The sequence below is a fragment of the Rutilus rutilus genome (genome assembly GCF_951802725.1).
Source record: "Rutilus rutilus genome assembly, chromosome: 12".
NCBI classification, from domain to species: Eukaryota; Metazoa; Chordata; class Actinopteri; order Cypriniformes; family Leuciscidae; genus Rutilus; species Rutilus rutilus.
The window spans coordinates 13,823,616-13,841,417 of NC_140217.1; the positions used below are offsets into that span (position 1 = coordinate 13,823,616).

The window sequence follows — 17,802 nt, forward strand, 5'->3', positions numbered from 1 at the left end:
TTTACATTTACATTTACATTTATCTGACGCTTTTATCCAAAGCGACTTACAATTGCTATATATGTCAGAGGTCGCACGCCTCTGGAGCAACTAGGGGTTAAGTGTCTTGCTCAGGGACACATTGGTGTCTCACAGTGGATTCGAACCCAGGTCTCTCACACCAAAGGCATGTGTCTTATCCATTGCGCCACACCTTATCCGGTGTGTTTGACTGAGGAGACATGCAAAATGTGCAGTGTTGGGGGACTCCAGGAATGTGGTTGGGAACCACTGGTGTATGGCATTTGAGTGGACTCTATATCAGCAAGCAGTGAATGAAGTTAACCCTGTGTCCATCCTAAATAGCGAGATTAGAATAAGTGTGTCCCAAAGCATAGTATGTTGAAAAGAGTATGTCAAAAGTCTACTATTTCCGGTGGATTTTCAAAGTGTGGATCCATGCACACTTGCCCACAACCCATTGCGCTTTGGAGGCGGATTCAGTTCAGATACAGACATGAGTAAAAAGTGTAAAAAATAAAATAAAATAAAAACTATAAAACATGGCGGATATGCGCAACCAGATAAAGGTTTGAGTGACAAATAATCTAAGTTTAACCTGATAAAAATATTGATTTATTGTTATTCGTGTTATTTGATTTGCAATAACAATGTGGACTTTTATAAAGATCCATTTGTCCTTAACTTTTAAATCATTATGCATTAATATGAAGAGTGTTCTCCGCATGAAGACCTGACTGCAGATCAACATGCTACTGCATTTCTCTCTGAAACAGTAGGAAATTAAATTAAATGTGGAAGATTTTAACTGTGACAAGATGATTGACATGCCAGTTTACGGTGTCAGGATGCGACAGAGAAGCTTGTGTACTCTTTTGCTTAGTATGCACTTTCTCGTCACAAAAACAGTACATACTTTTAGGGCGTATGGGTCGCAGCGGTCGCAGGCTCCCAGCATTGGTGAGTGAATTCGGACGCTGGAGTATACATATAGGCTACATGACGTTTACAATTAGAGTTGGAGAGCTGGAGCTGGAGCCAGAAACATGTAGTAATAAAACTAAGCCTACTTTTATCTTATGTAACTTACATTAAAAAAAATATTAATTATAATGACTTTATATTGTAATTATACATACTCCGTGCCAGCTTGTTGTTTCATAATACAATAAAGATTAATTTGGTGTTCATAATCATTATTACTAGGCTATTACTAACCCGAATAAACACACATTAGCGAGTGTAACATTAGATTATTTTCTGTTTTTATTATTTTTAGTAAAGTATTTTAGCAGTGTTTTGCGCTCAGAGAGGATGGTCGCAGAGCCTCGGACGACTGTAAAAAAAAAAAAAAAACCCATTTATTAACGAATATTTTTAAATAATCTAAATGATAATCTCTTCCTTAACAGAGTTGTGAGACAAATTAGCCACAAATTAGTAAAACACTTGGCTGTTAGTAAAACACATTAAATTGAGTTAATGCCTAAATACTATATTTTAATAATGATTAATAATATCAAACACAATTTACCCAATTTATATAATTTCATTTCATTTTAAATTTCATCAATATAGTATTGCCTCTCTATATTTTAATATGTTTTAATCAAGTAATGATTAATAAAAAAAAAAAGAAGTAAAACCTAGAAACAGCGTGAAATAAATGTTACAGCAGAATTAAGAAAGCTGCAAGCTGCATCTTTCGTATAAACTCTCGCGCTCGGTCCTCTCCGCGGTGGAATTCGTGCTTCAGTGAGTGTACATCGGGTACGCTCAAAATCAGAGTGCATTGTTGATATAAATGAGGGAACGAATGTAGGGAATGAAGTTGTTCACTCAGAATTCGGACACCACTTCAAAATGGCCGACACCCTATATAGGGCACTATTTAGTGGATAGGGAACGGTTTCGGACACAGCAACAGTACAGTCCTATCTTTTGTTGTGACTGCTATAAAACAGTTTTGTAATTATTTTATATTAATTTAAACTACGAAATTCGTTCGTCCAGTCATCCAACCCTCAATTACTTTGGATAAAGCCTCCTTTAGATATTCAAATCCGTTAGGTTCACCATTGTTTTTAGCTCCGTTTTTTTACGCACTTACGCGAATTCATCGTCACACTACGCAGGTTTCGTTGCGTTGTTTGTGTACTTTCAATATAGCCCTACGCACAAAATTCTACGACATTAAACGGGGCGGGTCCAGTTGCTTTGTGTCAGACGACATTTCACAGAACCGAGTACGCACGAATATGTTGTTTGTCTAACTCAAAGCTGGTGTATTTTTCGCTGGTGTGTTCTTTGCAGAAGTCTGTTTTCATGCTGTATGGAGATACTTGCCGATTTTCTACACACTAACCTTGTCTAAAACACCCTCATTAAACATTTTACAAATCTACCGCTTATCAGAAAAATACATTTCTACAAACCAGGTAGGACCAGCTTTAACGTTACTTCGTTTCGTTCTGGGGTTTTACCTTACTGTAGGGTAAAGGAAATGAGAGGAAGTAACTCGTATGGAGACCGAGACAGAGATCGAGGACGGGACAGAGGGTGAGCCATTCTTTTTAATTGATGTTTGTTTATTTGTGTGTATTAAAACATTTAATAATATCAGTTTATTTCTATATTAGATATTAGGTAATTAATATGTTGGTTTCAGTTAACAGATTTAGCTACTTTTCCATAGTATACACTTATCTCAAACAGTGCTCATAACTGTCAGGAAAAGGATTCAAAGTTAAAGAAATGTATCTCTCACAGGCCTCGCTTTGGATCAAGTCGAGTTGTCCAACCTCCACCTAAGAAGTTTGGGAATCCAGGAGATCGGCTGAGGAAGAAGAAATGGGACCTGGACCAGCTGCCCAAATTTGAGAAGAACTTCTACAGCGAACACCCAGAGGTTCATCACATGAGTCAGGTAATAAATAACCTAAGAAAAAGAAAACAAGTTGAGTCTGAAATGGGCTTCCGTACATATTAATTAATTAATTTACAGTAAAAACCTTATTGACTATGTTATTTTGGTAAATCAATATAGTAAACTTTTCGGTCTACCATTTTGCTTTTATTTAATTTTTGCTTTCATTTATATTTATCTTTGTATGTTTAATAGTATGATGTTGAAGAATATCGCAAGAGGAAAGAGATCACCGTCAGAGGCTCCGGCTGTCCAAAGCCTGTCACCAACTTCCATCAAGCTCAGTTCCCTCGTGAGTTTAATTCACATGAGTGTGTTGAAAAAGTTTTTTTTTTCTTTCTTCATCCTTGATGGAAACACACTTACTAATATAATTTCTTCTTCTTGTATTATTTTCTGCTAGTGATGGGTTGTTCATGAACAATTGAACAATTTGTTCATTTTGAACAAATATTTTATACGACTCTGGAATAATGAGTTGTCTTATAAATGTTTTGTTTGCTGTGCATGCACAACATGCATGTTTAACGTGAAAACTGCATAGGCTCTGTACAGGAAACAGAGGGTCAGGAAAAAGGTGATTACTCTAGTCTTCATTAATTTACAAAATAATTATTTACTATATTTAACATATTTGTGCACCTATCTAGGCTAATTAAGATTTGCGTTTAAGCTGCATTTGGCCAAATTTGATTCTGAACTTGTGACTCTTTTTTCCTCATTGCTTCTGCTGCCTAATTCCCATAATTTTTATTTATTATTATTCTAATAATAATTTTGTTCAGTTATGTTAAAAAAGCTCTTTGAAATATTCTGGTCTTGTAGAGCAGTGGTTGCGTATAAGAATATTGAGTATTGTTTCTGTGTTTTTTAAGAATATGTGATGGAAGTGCTGCTGCAGCAGAACTTTAAGGAGCCCACTGCTATCCAGGCTCAAGGTTTTCCTTTGGCTCTCAGTGGCAGGGACATGGTGGGCATCGCACAGACTGGCTCTGGAAAAACACTGGCTGTAAGAGACCTACATCTACAACCAACAGCCAGCGAAAACACACATACTTGAATACCCATTCCAAGTATACTCATGTTTACTTATTTCAATGTTTTCCACAGTATCTGTTGCCTGCCATAGTGCACATTAACCATCAGCCATACCCAGAGAGAGGGGATGGGCCCATCGTAAGTTGGCATACAACTTTTACCACAATAAGTAGAATTAGGCACTGATTTAGAATCAGAATGGCGTACTGTTGTTGATGCAAAATGAATCCATAATGCTTTGTTAGTACATTTTTCAATCCTTCCGTTTCCTGCTTTCTGTTCTGTTTAGTGTCTTGTGTTAGCACCCACACGTGAATTAGCCCAGCAGGTGCAGCAAGTGGCTTATGACTATGGCAAATCATCCCGAATCAAGAGTACCTGTGTTTATGGTGGAGCCCCTAAAGGTCCACAGATCAGAGATTTAGAAAGAGGTATGGAAACTGACCAACATCTACAACACACTAACAAAAAATACAGTTTACCTATTGTTAATGCTCAGAATAGAATCATGATTATTCTGAGAACGTTTTATTATTCATTTAATTCCTATGAACCAAGCCTATCCGAGACACTGAAAGAGTGACATTAGTGAGCTCACTAATGTCATGAGCTGCATGTGTGTAAAAGAACATAGTGCCATGCTTTACTCTTAAACATGCAGTGTTGTCAGGTTATAAATGTATGTAATTAAATCGCAGCGTTTGCCAGTAATTATGACTTTATGGTGCCATTTATGTTTGAAAATGCTTATTGCATTTATAGAGCTTTAAAGGGTGTTTTAAATGAAAATTATGTCATAATTGTCTGTGTTGTTGTTGTTCCAATGCAGTATGCCCTTCTTTCTTTTGGACCACAAAAGGAAAAAAAAAAAAAAAGAAAAAAAAATGTCCCACTGTGAAAGGCAGTGAAAAGCGACCAGCATCAAGCTTTTTTAAAAAAAATACAAAAGTATCACGGAATGATCTCATGCAACACTTATGTTCACATCTGTCTCCTGTCATTCTGACCGTCATCAGACATACGTTGTTCTGGTCCGTAAATGTTTACACGGATTAAATACAGCGGTACTTTTTGGGGATTTCTAGGCATTGTTTTTTATGTCGCGTATTTATTAATCTTAATTTCTCACAACTTGTTTGTTATTTCTGGGCAAGATGGAGTGAACTGCGGCGCTAATAGAGTCTCACGAATGTGCACAGTTTTAGCTGTGGACAGAAGTAGTTTTTTTTTTTTTTTAACAAACCCTATCATATACCCCTAGAACACTTGGAATATACGGCACGTGTCACATGGGATCAATCTGTGATACTTTTGCGTCTTTAAAAAAAAGCTTGATGCTAGTTGTTATTCACTGCCATTATATGCCATTTTTTCTCCTTTTGTGGTCCCCAAAAAAAGAAGGGCATACAGCATTAGAACACCACTATTTTACAAGCATTAGAATTTTTATTTTAGAGTGGACTATCCCTTTAAACAAGTTCATTGACAGTTCCTGATTGTTAACAGTTCAATGGAAGTTACTCCCATAAGTCATGCAAAGCTTGCATACTCCCATAAGTTCATTGACAGTTGCTGATTGTTAACAGTTCAATGGAAGTTACTCCCATAAGTCATGCAAAGGTGTGTAGAAAAAAAGTTGGATTGAGCTGTGGTTCTCAACCCTTTTCCTGGACTAGTGTAATAGTAACTGAATATTTTCTAAGTAAATTAATCAGGAATAGTTAAGGGCTTTTCTCTCAATAAACATTGTTTGACCTCCTAAAGGTGTTGAAATCTGCATTGCCACACCTGGCCGTCTGATCGACTTCCTGGAGGTAGGAAAAACCAACCTGCGCCGTTGCACCTACCTGGTGCTAGATGAGGCTGATCGTATGTTGGACATGGGTTTTGAACCCCAAATCCGCAAAATTCTTGACCAAATTAGAGTAAGTTCTGTCCTTTTGTGAAACAGTCTCCAGTGTTCACTTGAAACAGAATTTGACAGTTCATGGATGTTAACATTACACACAGCAATGCTAGACTGAGAATCTTAATCAGCAATGATTATGCACTCAAAAAATGGTCCTGGTCTGTGTTTAAGGGCGCTTTCACACTAGCACTTTTGGTGCACACCCGGGTTCGAATGACGTCAGAGTTCGGTTCGTTTGGATGATGTGAACGCTGTCTTCCGTACTCGGGTGCGCACCCGCGAACCGTACTCGAGTCCGCTTAAAAAGGTGGTCTGGGGTATGGTTCATGTGAACTCGGGTACGGTTCGCTGCTGATATGAACGCAATCGAACCAAACCGCGGAAGTGAACCGCTATTGTTGACGTATAATGTGTCTTCGCCGGACAGCCCGCTGTCTTTGAAACGTTTTCAGAATTTTTGCGGCAGACAGACGCAAGTGTGTTTCTGTATGTCTATGTTGAAAACAAAACCAAAGGTTAAAAAAAGAAGAAAAAATGTCAACCGAGCAAGTCTATCCATTTGGGCGCCTTTTCATTCGCGGTTACCAAGCAACACCATTACGCCAGCTGCAGCCTGATGACGCGAGTGTACCGCGGTTCGGATAGAAATAATATAATGTGAACACAGTCCATCGGGGGCAGGGGGAGGGGGGAGCAATCGAACTCGGGTTCGGAACAGGCAATCGAACCAAGTGTGAAAGCGCCCTAAGATTGCTACCCATAATCACTTTCCTCTGAATACACATCAAGCTCACTCTTTTACGTTTGCTGCTGTTCCTGTTTCCTTCAGCCTGACAGACAGACTCTCATGTGGAGTGCTACCTGGCCTAAAGAAGTGCGTCAGCTGGCTGAAGATTTCCTCCATGACTATGTCCAAATCAATATAGGAGCTCTAGAACTAAGCGCAAACCACAACATCCTGCAGATAGTGGATGTCTGCATGGAAAATGAAAAAGACAACAAGTGAGCTGAAGTATTGGATATGAAATTTATTGAGCTTTTATTATAGTCATTGTGATTTGTGTTGGTCTACTTTCCTATTTGTATGTATAAATCAAGATGAAAATGTTTCAAAGAAATGTTTGCGCTCAAAGGCTGATTCAGCTGATGGAGGAAATCATGGCTGAAAAGGAGAACAAAACCATCATCTTTGTTGAGACAAAGAAACGTTGTGATGAACTGACTCGTAGAATGCGAAGAGATGGGTAAGAGATCTTTATAATCCCTCTTAAAGGTTTTTATAAATCATATAGTATGCTGATGCAATGTGTGTTCTGTCTTCATCCAGGTGGCCTGCAATGTGTATTCATGGTGACAAAAGCCAACCAGAGAGGGACTGGGTACTATCAGGTGAAGTTTTTAAGCTTCACATTTTATTGAAGCAGGCTGTTACATTTCTTCCTGACAGTTCTCACTTTGTTGTGCTGTGTGTTATGTATTTCCAGAGTTCCGCAGTGGAAAAGCTCCAATTTTGATCGCTACTGACGTTGCCTCACGGGGTCTGGGTATGGTCTGATACTTGATACTCATTCAGAACCGTTTCTAATTTTTAAAATTCTAAACGGAATGATTATCTGATCGCCACTAAATAATGTAGATAATATATAGACAACACTTTGACATGTACAACAATGTCACATAATTGTGGAATGCTCAAACTTTGTGCCCATAGAGATGCACTGGTTAAGCAGATGTCATTCCTATTCACACAAACACAGGGCTGCAAACTTCTCATCTTTTTTGGGGAGACAGTTTATGTTTTGAAAGCAAAATCGCTTTTGCAAGACCCGAAAACTTGAGTATAATAGCTTTAACCTAAAATACATTAAATCATTCAAATTAATTGAAATGTTTGCTAGAAACTTATTCTTTCATGAGAAATTCCCACTGAAGCTGAAGCATGTCCTCGGATATGTAATTGTTTGACCTTTTTCACACCTTAGGAGTTTGCATCCCTGCAAACAGCTAATCAAAGTGTTTTTTCAAGTAATTATGTCAGACAGACACCTAAATGTTGATCGGTAAATAAGCGCACTAATGTCATATCTTATTGGTAACAATGAAACTTGCTTGGTCAATGCACACAGCCAAGTCCCATGTCCCTTAGAGTGTGTTCACACTTGTTGTTCAGTTCTTTTGGTCCGGACCAAAAAAGAAAGTGATACATTTTTGTTTTAATTGGACCAAACCGGTCAAGTGTGAACTTTTTTTCAAATATATCAAGTGAAAAGTATTTGTATAATGCTTTTCACAGTACACATTGATTCAAAACTACAGAAAATAATGAAGATATTATAGACATGAAAATAAAATATGACAAATACATATATCATGCCTCACTCTGGAGGAATTTAGAGAAGGTGAAGGAGTGTTCAGATTGACAACTATTTACAATGGCCATGCTATTAATTTTCTGAGAGAATTGAAGTTCTCTGACGAGAGGTTCTCTCGTATTGCTTACGCAATAGTTGCTTACGCTACGGGAAAGTCATCTTTTCTCGAGATATGAAGCCAGAAAATTATCCTTAATTTTTGTATTTATTGTCAACGCAGTGCAGCAGCTAGCAGACCTAGAGCGGCTGTCTAGCGCGCTCATTGGCTGCCGCGCGGCAACTGCAGCAGCCAACCACTGAGCCCCGTGTGACGTCACGCCCAATTGAGGGCGCGTGCGCCCTTACACGTCAGAGCCCGCCAGAATGGGCGTGGCTTTAGTGTATACAAGGACGGGCTCGGGTGCTGCTTCCCTGATTTTCATTCTCTTCAGCGAAGCTCTACACATCCTGAATCCTGAGAAGAAGCCGCCGCCGTGGAAACAAGCGACTAGCAAGCAGAGGAAAGCGCCTTCAGCCATCCGTGCCTGCCACACTATCCGGCGACAATATCCTTTTCACTGCTGTGTGTGTGTGTGTGTGTGTGTGTGTGTGTTCGCCGCCGCGACACACACTCCTTTGTCTAAAAGAGCGCGAGCGTTTTTGTAAAAATGCCTGGCAGTTCCTGTGGCTCGTGCCGAGCCCCGCTCAGCGCTGGAGACCGCCATGTGATCTGCGCTTTCTGCCTGGGTCGAGATCACGCAGCTCTCACTCTCTCTTCGGGAGGCTGCGTCCACTGCGAAGAACTTTCAATGCCGACACTGCGGGCTCGACTTGAAGTGTTTGACGCCGAAGCTGTCACTCCGCCCGTCACTGCTGGACCGCGCAGGAAGAAGCGCCGCTCCCAGAGACCACCGGAGTCTGTAGCGGCAGTCAAGAGCTCGCCGGAACCTTGCCCGCGAGCCTCTCTCTCTCCTTCTCCGTCCCCCCTCCCGGACGCGCAGCTGCCGGCTTCTGCCCTCACTGCCGCCGCCTCAGGGGACGAAGCGGAAGGAGATGCCGCCGGTGACAGCTGCTCTATCCTGGCCTCAGACAGCAAGGAATGGTCCGGTTCGCACCATTCTGCCTCCTCTTCGGTCCAGGAATCCAGCCGGACGCGCTCCGGCGTGGATGCGGAACTTATGCGCCCCCTTTCCAAGGCCGCGCTCATACCTCTGAGTCAGGTTATCGAGCCCACGAAGTGCTGCAATCGAAACCCAGAGGTCATTCTGCCCTTAACTGTACATGCAGAAGCATGGGAAGCTATTCCAGGTGTGTCAGAATGGGTGCTGAGCACAGTAAAACAGGGCTATTCGCTGCAGTTTGCTCGCCGTCCCCCGCACTTTCAAGCACGGACCGAGACGACAGTGAATTCGGAAGTAGCACACCTACTTCGTGCAGAAATAATGAAGCTACTGTGCAAAGGGGCCATAGAACCAGTACCTCCTTCTCTGAGCGAGGCAGGCTTTTACAGCCGTTACTTTCTCGTACCCAAGAAGGACGGAGCTCTAAGACCTATCTTAGACCTGAGATATTTGAACAAAGTATAATCAGAGTGACTCAGAGCTGCGTTTCAGCACTAAAGCCCTGGTTAGCGGCCGACTGGTACCAACGAGGAGTGGTGATGAGAGCTGTCTCGTACCGAAAGGTCATCTCAACGGGCGCCTCCAACTTAGGTTGGGGCGCTCTCTTCGAGGGCAGACCAGTCTTTGGCCTGTGGTCAGACCGAGAGAAACGCCTTCATATAAACTGTCTGGAGATGATAGCGGTCGAGAACGCACTGAAGCGCTTCCTCCCATACATACGGGGCCACCACGTTCTAGTCCGATCGGACAACATGTCTGTGGTGTCCTACGTGAACCGCCAGGGCGGTGTCAGATCCAGGAATCTCTGCGATCTAACAAAACGCCTCCTCGTGTGGGCTGAGAGCCGCGCATGTGCCGGGCCACCTGAACGATGGCCCAGACAGACTGTCCAGGGACAACATTCCCCTGGGAGAATGGTCCCTACATCCTCAGACAGTCCAGCTACTATGGCGCCTATTCGGCAGGGCGGAGGTCGACCTTTTCGCGTCAAAAGACAACGCTCACTGCCCAAAGTTCTTTTCAAAGAACGAGGACGTGCTGGCCCAAACCTGGCCCAGCCTCCCACTGTATGCTTTCCCTCCGATCTCGCTGTTACCACAGGTAATCAAGAGAATCAGGGAAGCGTGCCACTCGGTGCTCCTCATAGCCCCGCGATGGGAGAATCAGACTTGGTTCCCAGAGCTGATGCGGCTGTCACAGGTAGCCCCATGGCCGATCCCGGCGAGAGCAGATCTGCTCTCTCAGGCCGGCGGCTCAATCTGGCATCCCCACCCAGAGCGCTGGTCTCTGCATGCGTGGATAATCAAGAATCTAGACCCACGTACGTGTGGGGTTTCGTGGGTGCTCTGCTTCCTTCAGGAGCTGTTGGACAAGGGCAGGTCCCCCTCCATGCTCAAAGTGTATGTGGCGGCTATTGCAGCGTTCACTATGCCAACGCGCGGCCAGTCAATAGGAAGGAACGAGCTCATCATCCGCTTCCTCAGAGGAGCCAGGAGGATGAATCCCCCGCGGCCCCCTTCGGTTCCTATTTGGGATCTTTCTTTGGTCCTAGAGGCCCTGAAGACGCATCCCTTTGAACCATTAGACTCCGTGGATCTGAAATATCTGCCGCTCAAAACCGCGTTTCTGATAGCTCTGTCATCAGTCAAACGCGTGGGGAATTTACACGCGCTGTCTGTCAGCGCCGCGTGTCTCGAGTTTGGACCGAATGACTCTAAAGTCATCCTCAGACCAAGACATGGCTATGTCCCCAAGGTGATTGGCACTCCCTTCAGAGCGCAGGTTATCTCCCTATCGGCTCTTCCAGCATCCGGTAGCGAGGGCGATGTTAAACTCCTATGCCCTGTCAGGGCGCTGAGAGTTTACATTACGCGCTCCGCCGCCTTCAGGCGCTCGGAGCAGCTCTTTGTTTCGTTTGGTGGGCGCACCAAGGGTCTCGCCGCCTCGAAACATAGCCTGTCCAGATGGATAGTGGACGCTATCGCAGCAGCATACGCGTCTAAACACCTGCAGTGCCCGTTGGGCATCAGGGCTCATTCCACTAGAGGCGTGGGCTTGGTCCAGCGGGATTTCTATTCATGACATTTTTATGGCAGCAGGCTGGGCCTCCCCCTCTACATTTGTCAGGTTCTATAACCTGGAAGTTCCCGCCTTGCAGGCTAAAGTTTTGTCAGTCTAACGGGATGTATGCTCTGCCCACAGTGTCTGTGCACAGTCTACTCTCACGTGACTTAGCTCTCCTGGTTGAGCTGCACTATTAGGGTTGATGTTCTATAATAGACTGGCAGCGCCGCTCTGTATTCCCTTACAGTGTGCTTATGTACTTGTGTTGGCCCGCGTTGCTGGCCACCTGATTCCCACTATTTATGTTCCCCGGGCTCCCCTGGGACTCATATAGTGGATGCTCGGCACACACGGCGTTGACAAGGGGTTCCAGGAGCGTAAGCAACTTACGCAATACGAGAGAACCTATCGTAAGAGAACGTACTCGGTTACCTAATTTAACCTCGGTTCTCTATAGAATAGGGAACGAGTATTGCGTAACCTGCCGTGCTCACGCCTCGAGCTGATTTCGGCTCAGTCGAATGAAAACCAGGGAAGCAGCACCCGAGCCCGTCCTTATATACACTAAAGCCACGCCCATTCTGGCGGGCTCTGACGTGTAAGGGCACGACATCACACGGGGCTCAGTGGTTGGCTGCTGCAGTTGCCGCGCGGCAGCCAATGACCGCGCTAGACAGCCGCTCTAGGTCTGCTAGCTGCTGCACTGCGTTGACAATAAATAAAAAAATTAAGGATAATTTTCTGGCTTCATATCTCGAGAAAAGATGACTTTCCCGTAGCGTAAGCAACTTACGCAATACTCGTTCCCTCTTCTAGAGAGAACCGAGGTTACATTAGGTAACCGATTACGGTTTCCATCATTGTGTGACTTTTGGCAATGCAATGAAGTTAAGTAGAACTCAACTTCCTAAAAATTAACTGTAATCCTCTACCTGAGACTACAGATGGATAGTCACCAGTCAAGTAGGAATTCTCATCAACACAACCGCACAGAGATTTGGCAACATCCAGTTATTTAATCTGTATCGGTGTGAACGCCCCTTTTACTTTTTGTTCACTTGATGAACAGAGAACAGTGTTTTGTGTACTTGAAGGGTCTATTTCATTATCCACATTCTACTTCATCTTGTGCATCTAGTGGACCTTTCTTTTTTTAACCGCTCAAATCGCTTGCACATGCGCTGTTGTCTGCACACAAGTCTCCACAGATACAAAAATAGGGCTGCATGTTGACAGTGTGCACAGACATCTGCGGATTGTGCTGAGGAGGAAAATTGTCATATGGACTGCCCACAAAATGAAGTGGAATGCAAAAAAATATGCTTTCAGGTTAAGAGTTGTCAGACTTCAGGAGGAGGATAGACATTAAGAACAGTTTTTAACCTAAATTTATATCTATAGTTTCAACACCTAGAAATCAGTACCTAGAATTCTACTATTTGTTTAAGATTATTTTGGTTCAGACCTTAATGGCTTCTCTCTTTACAGTTGGAAAAACATCACATACATTTTGGGAACATTTGGTTTGATCTTTTTACTCTTGTCCTTTCCTCTCTTATGTATTTTGCTCAAAACAAGTGAAGGCTGGGAAGAAAAGATATTTATTGACACGTTGTCAAGTTCACATTTAATGGTAAAAAGGACTCTGGGCTGACGGTGACTGACTGGTGGGCTGCTTCGTCAGTTTCCAGATTCCACAAGCAAGCTGTTCCAAACATGATAAACTTGTGCTGTCTGTTTCTTGTTACTATTGTAAAAATCCTCGCACATGTGGGGCTCACCGGCTCGCTGTTGACCCTAGCACGGATCTAGGGGAGCTGCTATCTTTCCCTCCTCTTCCCTGGGTCCTAATGCCAGTCTCCTTCCTGAACAAATTGTGTACAAGTGTCCTGTTATCTTGGATGTTAGATGTTAATCCGTAGTCATGGTCAGAATAGAGTTGGTCAGAACTTTTTACTTTTTTTTGTGCAAAACTTCTTTCTGGAATCATTCATGTCTGGGTGAACAATGACCTCACAAAAATATTAGAAATTGCTAATTTGTTTTGTCTGGGTATGTTTGGGTTATTTTAGAGAGTCTTACACTATTATTGTTCTTTTTCCCCTTCAGGATTTTTGACTTCCTAACTGCCAGCCCAGACATGCTGTGCTAATTTGACACAGTGGCCTCCCTCTACCATGTTACCAGACACTAGCACAGGGCTTGATATGGATAAACTCCCTCAGCTGCGCCCCATTTATCTAGAGTCTTATGGGCTAGCGGCATCGACTAGCTTACTTTTCTTTTCTTTTTTTCCTTCTTCAAAATCTGGATTGACCGTAAAAAAAAAAAAAAAAAAAAAACTCAAAAGGATACTATGGCCCCTCAGGGCTCTGTTAGATTCCAGGAAAGTCTGCCCCTAAGATAGGTTTGGGGCTGAATGGCCCACAGAGTTCTAGAGAGAGGGAGAGAGAGAGTTAAGAGTGCTGGATACAGTCCGGTCCGGTTTGTGGAGGCCCTACAACCCAGCGAGAGAGAGAGAACTGGGGCAGAGCCGGTTCTGCTCCCGCCTGGCGTTGCTGGGGCAGGGCCGAGGGTGAAGGGGGGGCAGCTCAACGCGTGAGCCCACATTAACCTCTTCCTCTTGGGCCGCTCCACGGGACCCAGGACTGATCCCAGCCAAGAGTAACCTAACCTAGGGTAAGTACCTGATCATGCCCTAGTCACTGCCCTGTTCATGAGAACTGTTTCCATAGTGTGGCAAATGTCCTTTAAGTTTGTTTGAATGGGTGTGGTAAGTGCCATGGTATATTAGGTCATTATTATACATGATTGTATTTCCATTTTAGCACGTTGCATTCTTTAGATATCTAAAATAGCATAAACTATCATTATCATTTTCCAAAAGGAGACTGTTTTCTTTTAGGGTCAATAGCAGTGTTGTTAGAGCCCCTTTTAATCTGTAATAAGAAACAGACTTTTAAGATATGTCAAAAAAAAAAAAAAAAAAAACTTCACCTTATGTTTAATGAACTCCTGACATTTCTCCTCTTTAATACTACCTAAAGTATTGCTGGTTACAAATAGTCTTAAATATGAACTGAATCATATTGTTAATTTACATTGATAGTTCATGTAATACTTAAGATACTAAAGATTAGATTAACCATTTATCTTTGGAATAGGTGAGTACTCAAAGCAAATTTTGTATTTATTTTACTGTATAGTGTTGGTTTCCTTAAAGGCGGGTTCTCACTAGTCGATTGAAAACAGGCATTAAAAAAAAAATCGTCTCACACTATTCTGTTCAGTGCTTTCACACTAGCACTTTTTGATGCGCACCTCATTTTGTTTGACATCAGTGTTCAGTTCGTTTGGATGAGGCGAACGCTGTTTTCCAAAACCTGGGACCATTGGAAATTGACTGAAAAATCGTCTAGTGAGACCCTGTCTTTAGGTTGAATAAAGACAGAGCTTTATCTGAATGATTAGTATTGTAGTGATGCACTGAAATTCAGTTTTGGAGGGAAGAATTAATTGACTGAAATGGTGCATTAATTAGCACTCTTCTGATGGCGTGTTTTAAATGAATCCAGTGTTTATTTTGTGTACACAACGTGAATAAGCTATAACTTGGGCTGGGATGACAATGTAAATTTCTAGTTTTTTAAAGATTTTAATTTTGATAGACTGCAATCATTTAGTCTAAGTTTTTTCCATTGATACATTAGCAAAACATCACTTAACATTATTTGTAGTGCACATACAATCCAATAAATCACAGTAACTTTTGTGCTTTGTTACTTTTGAAATGAAACTAAGTCTGAACTTTCAAATTCAACAGTAAATGTCCTTTGAATGTAAAAAAAAATAAAAATCATTTTGGTGCATCACTAGTTTTATATACATTTATATATTAATTAACACCTGGATATTTATGACTGTTGATGACAGCATACTTAAATGTCAAAAAATCTGTACCAATTGTCTTATTGAAAGATTATTGATAGACAAACTTGCTCCAAAGCGCCTGTAAAATCCATGAAGAGATCCCAAACACAGATGAGTGAATAATTCCAGTACTGCTGTCGCAGTGAACAAGGCAATGGTCCATTCCTTCTGTCTACTTCACTAATTTCTACCTTTTTTCTTCCTCCATAAATTACCTTGTCCCCATGAAGATGTGGAGGATGTTAAATTTGTCATCAACTATGACTATCCAAACTCTTCTGAGGATTATGTTCATCGCATTGGGCGCACAGCCCGTAGCACCAACAAAGGTACAGCCTACACCTTCTTCACACCTGGGAACCTTCGGCAGGCTCGTGATCTGGTCAGGGTTCTTGAGGAGGCTAGACAGGCCATCAACCCCAAACTACTGCAGTTGGTGGACACAGGCCGTGGGGGAGGTGAGAGTTTCAAGATGAGCTGCAGTTGGGCAGGCATATTTTAGTTTGTTCTTGAGAGATCTAGATTCCCAGTCTAGTTTGACACCATTTAGTTATTTTTCACATTTCAAATTCTTGTATCTCTAGCCTAATTTCTGGCCTCTAACTGGCTACTTCCATAGGTGGAAGGATGCGTTACCGTGGCAACAACTCAAGCTCAAATAACCCCAACATGATGTACCAGGACGAATGTGATCGGCGTATGAGCTCTGCATCTGGGGGGAACAAGGGCAGCCGCAGCAACAACTTCAGCCGCGATGGAAGGTCAGGTGGGAGCAGCCGTGACGACCGTTTGTCCTCTTCTTCTTACAGAGATCGCAATAGGGATGGACGAAACAACTACAACTCAGGACCCTCCTACAACAGTGAAGGAGGTGACCAATACCAGAGCTATGGGGCTGGAGGAGGGGGGCAGTATGGCTCCAGAGGGGGAGGCTCACATCCAGGTGGGGGAGCGGGAGGGCAAGATCAGGCTGGACCTCCCCAAGGTCCGTTTGGAGCGCCGCCTCCAACTCCTCCTCAGCCTGGGCCGGGTCCGCAACCACTCATGGCACAACAGTTCCCTCCTCCACCACAGCCTGTCATGGGCTTCATGGGTCCTGGCCCATACCCATTTGCCTCACCACCACCCCTTCCTCCCCCTCCCAGAAAGTAGCATCCAGAGGCATTGCTGTCTTTTCAAACCTTTTTTTTTTTTGTAATAGTAACCTGCCCTGCTACCAGTCGGAACATTTGAATATAGCTGTGTAATATGGTGTGCTCCTTATTTTCTTTTGTGTTGTCATAGAAAAGGATGGCTTTGCATTTAATTAAAGCTGCAGTCGGCAAGCCTGGCTGATTGAGGGGACTTAGCCAAAATTTAGAATATTTACAACTCTCATACCCCTCCCCCACAACCACCGAACACCCTCCCATCAAGTTTGTGCTCGTCAGTGCGTGCGCACCAGATTTTCTGTGAACGCACCCCTCTCTTCAGCATCGATCAACACCATGGAGTACTCCGAGTTAACCAAGGAATTGGAAGCTTGTTAGTAGATTTTCTCTCCGCCATCACGCTTCATACAATCCAACACACCTGCGAAATTCAGGCGTGTGCATGTGATATTGTAATGTGCGCGAGGGGGGAGGATGGATCTGTAGCGTGTGCACGAACTGTGATTGACAGTCAGGTCTCACACAGCCCTGCGCTGATTGGACCAAAAGAACCGGGAGCGGTGGATTTTTGCAAAACAAATAACAGGCTCTAGGTAGAGGTAGAAGCACGTGTTTTTTTCTAAAACCAGCTGATTGATGTTGTTCTGTCGGAGCATAGTGTCGGTTTCAGTGAATATGATCAAAAAAATCTTGCCGACTGCAGCTTTAAGCCAGTGGTCCAGGGTCTTGAGAGAAGGGCCTCTCGTTTAATACAATACTTGTTTTTTGGTTCTTAAATCTGTCTTGAAGCAAAACCTGCTACGAGGCATCTTTAGTTTGTCATAGTTTAGTTTTTATCTACTTTTTTAACGTGTATCTTCCTAAATACATCTTTTGATTACAGTTGGTCAGTACTTATTCATGATGATTACTGAAGTTTTTTAAAGCAGTGTAATTTGTTTCATTAAAGATACTTAATTGATTTCTTAATTACTTAGTTTTGCTTACTTTTAGCCATTTTGCTAACTTCAACCACACACCCTGGAAAACCCTCCTGCCAATGTCTGCCAACTCAACGTCATCAACCTGCAAACATGCAAAATATGCATATTCACGATCCGCGTATACTAAATGAATCAAGGATGTAGTTACATTCAAGCTATTTTAAGGCATGAATACATTTTCATAGGAAAAAAACATTTAAATATATCATTTTGGTGATCAAAGATGAGTTAAGGTATAAAATTATTTACTACAATTATTGTTCATTCAGTTAATGAATGAAGAGAACATTGTAGCGCACCTCCCATCCGATAAATCGCAATAAGCTTTG

At 42.7% G+C, this 17,802-nt stretch overlaps 1 protein-coding gene and 1 long non-coding RNA gene across 3 annotated transcripts; both read left to right on the forward strand.

The window, feature by feature from the left end:
• Positions 1 to 2,194: 2,194 nt before the first annotated feature.
• ddx17 (DEAD-box helicase 17) lies at positions 2,195 to 17,459 on the forward strand. Of its 2 annotated transcripts, none has more exons than XM_084425585.1 (14): positions 2,195 to 2,246; positions 2,494 to 2,559; positions 2,770 to 2,926; positions 3,122 to 3,218; positions 3,802 to 3,935; positions 4,037 to 4,102; positions 4,254 to 4,395; positions 5,729 to 5,889; positions 6,703 to 6,875; positions 7,007 to 7,117; positions 7,201 to 7,262; positions 7,358 to 7,417; positions 15,570 to 15,797; positions 15,959 to 17,459. In XM_084425585.1, exons 2-14 carry the CDS (start codon positions 2,504 to 2,506, stop codon positions 16,489 to 16,491), a joined length of 1,980 nt encoding a protein of 659 aa, XP_084281711.1. In that variant the 5' UTR covers positions 2,195 to 2,246; positions 2,494 to 2,503; the 3' UTR covers positions 16,492 to 17,459. The 2 variants fall into 2 exon arrangements, with proteins under 2 accessions (XP_084281711.1, XP_084281710.1); XM_084425584.1 differs by having other exon boundaries at positions 2,225 to 2,298.
• On the forward strand, positions 7,503 to 13,763 carry LOC311300915. The gene is made up of 2 exons (XR_014629388.1): positions 7,503 to 8,464; positions 12,087 to 13,763. It is a non-coding gene; the product is annotated as an uncharacterized lncRNA (long non-coding RNA).
• Positions 17,460 to 17,802: the final 343 nt, after the last annotated feature.

Excerpts from the sequence above, each read along its gene's own strand:
- ddx17 (XM_084425585.1), top strand. The coding sequence starts at position 2,504 with ATGAGAGGAAGTAACTCGTATGGAGACCGAGACAGAGATCGAGGACGG. Across the intron at positions 2,927-3,121 it reads AGGTTCATCACATGAGTCAG|TATGATGTTGAAGAATATCG; the intron begins GTAATAAATAAC and ends TATGTTTAATAG. Across the intron at positions 5,890-6,702 it reads AAATTCTTGACCAAATTAGA|CCTGACAGACAGACTCTCAT; the intron begins GTAAGTTCTGTC and ends TGTTTCCTTCAG.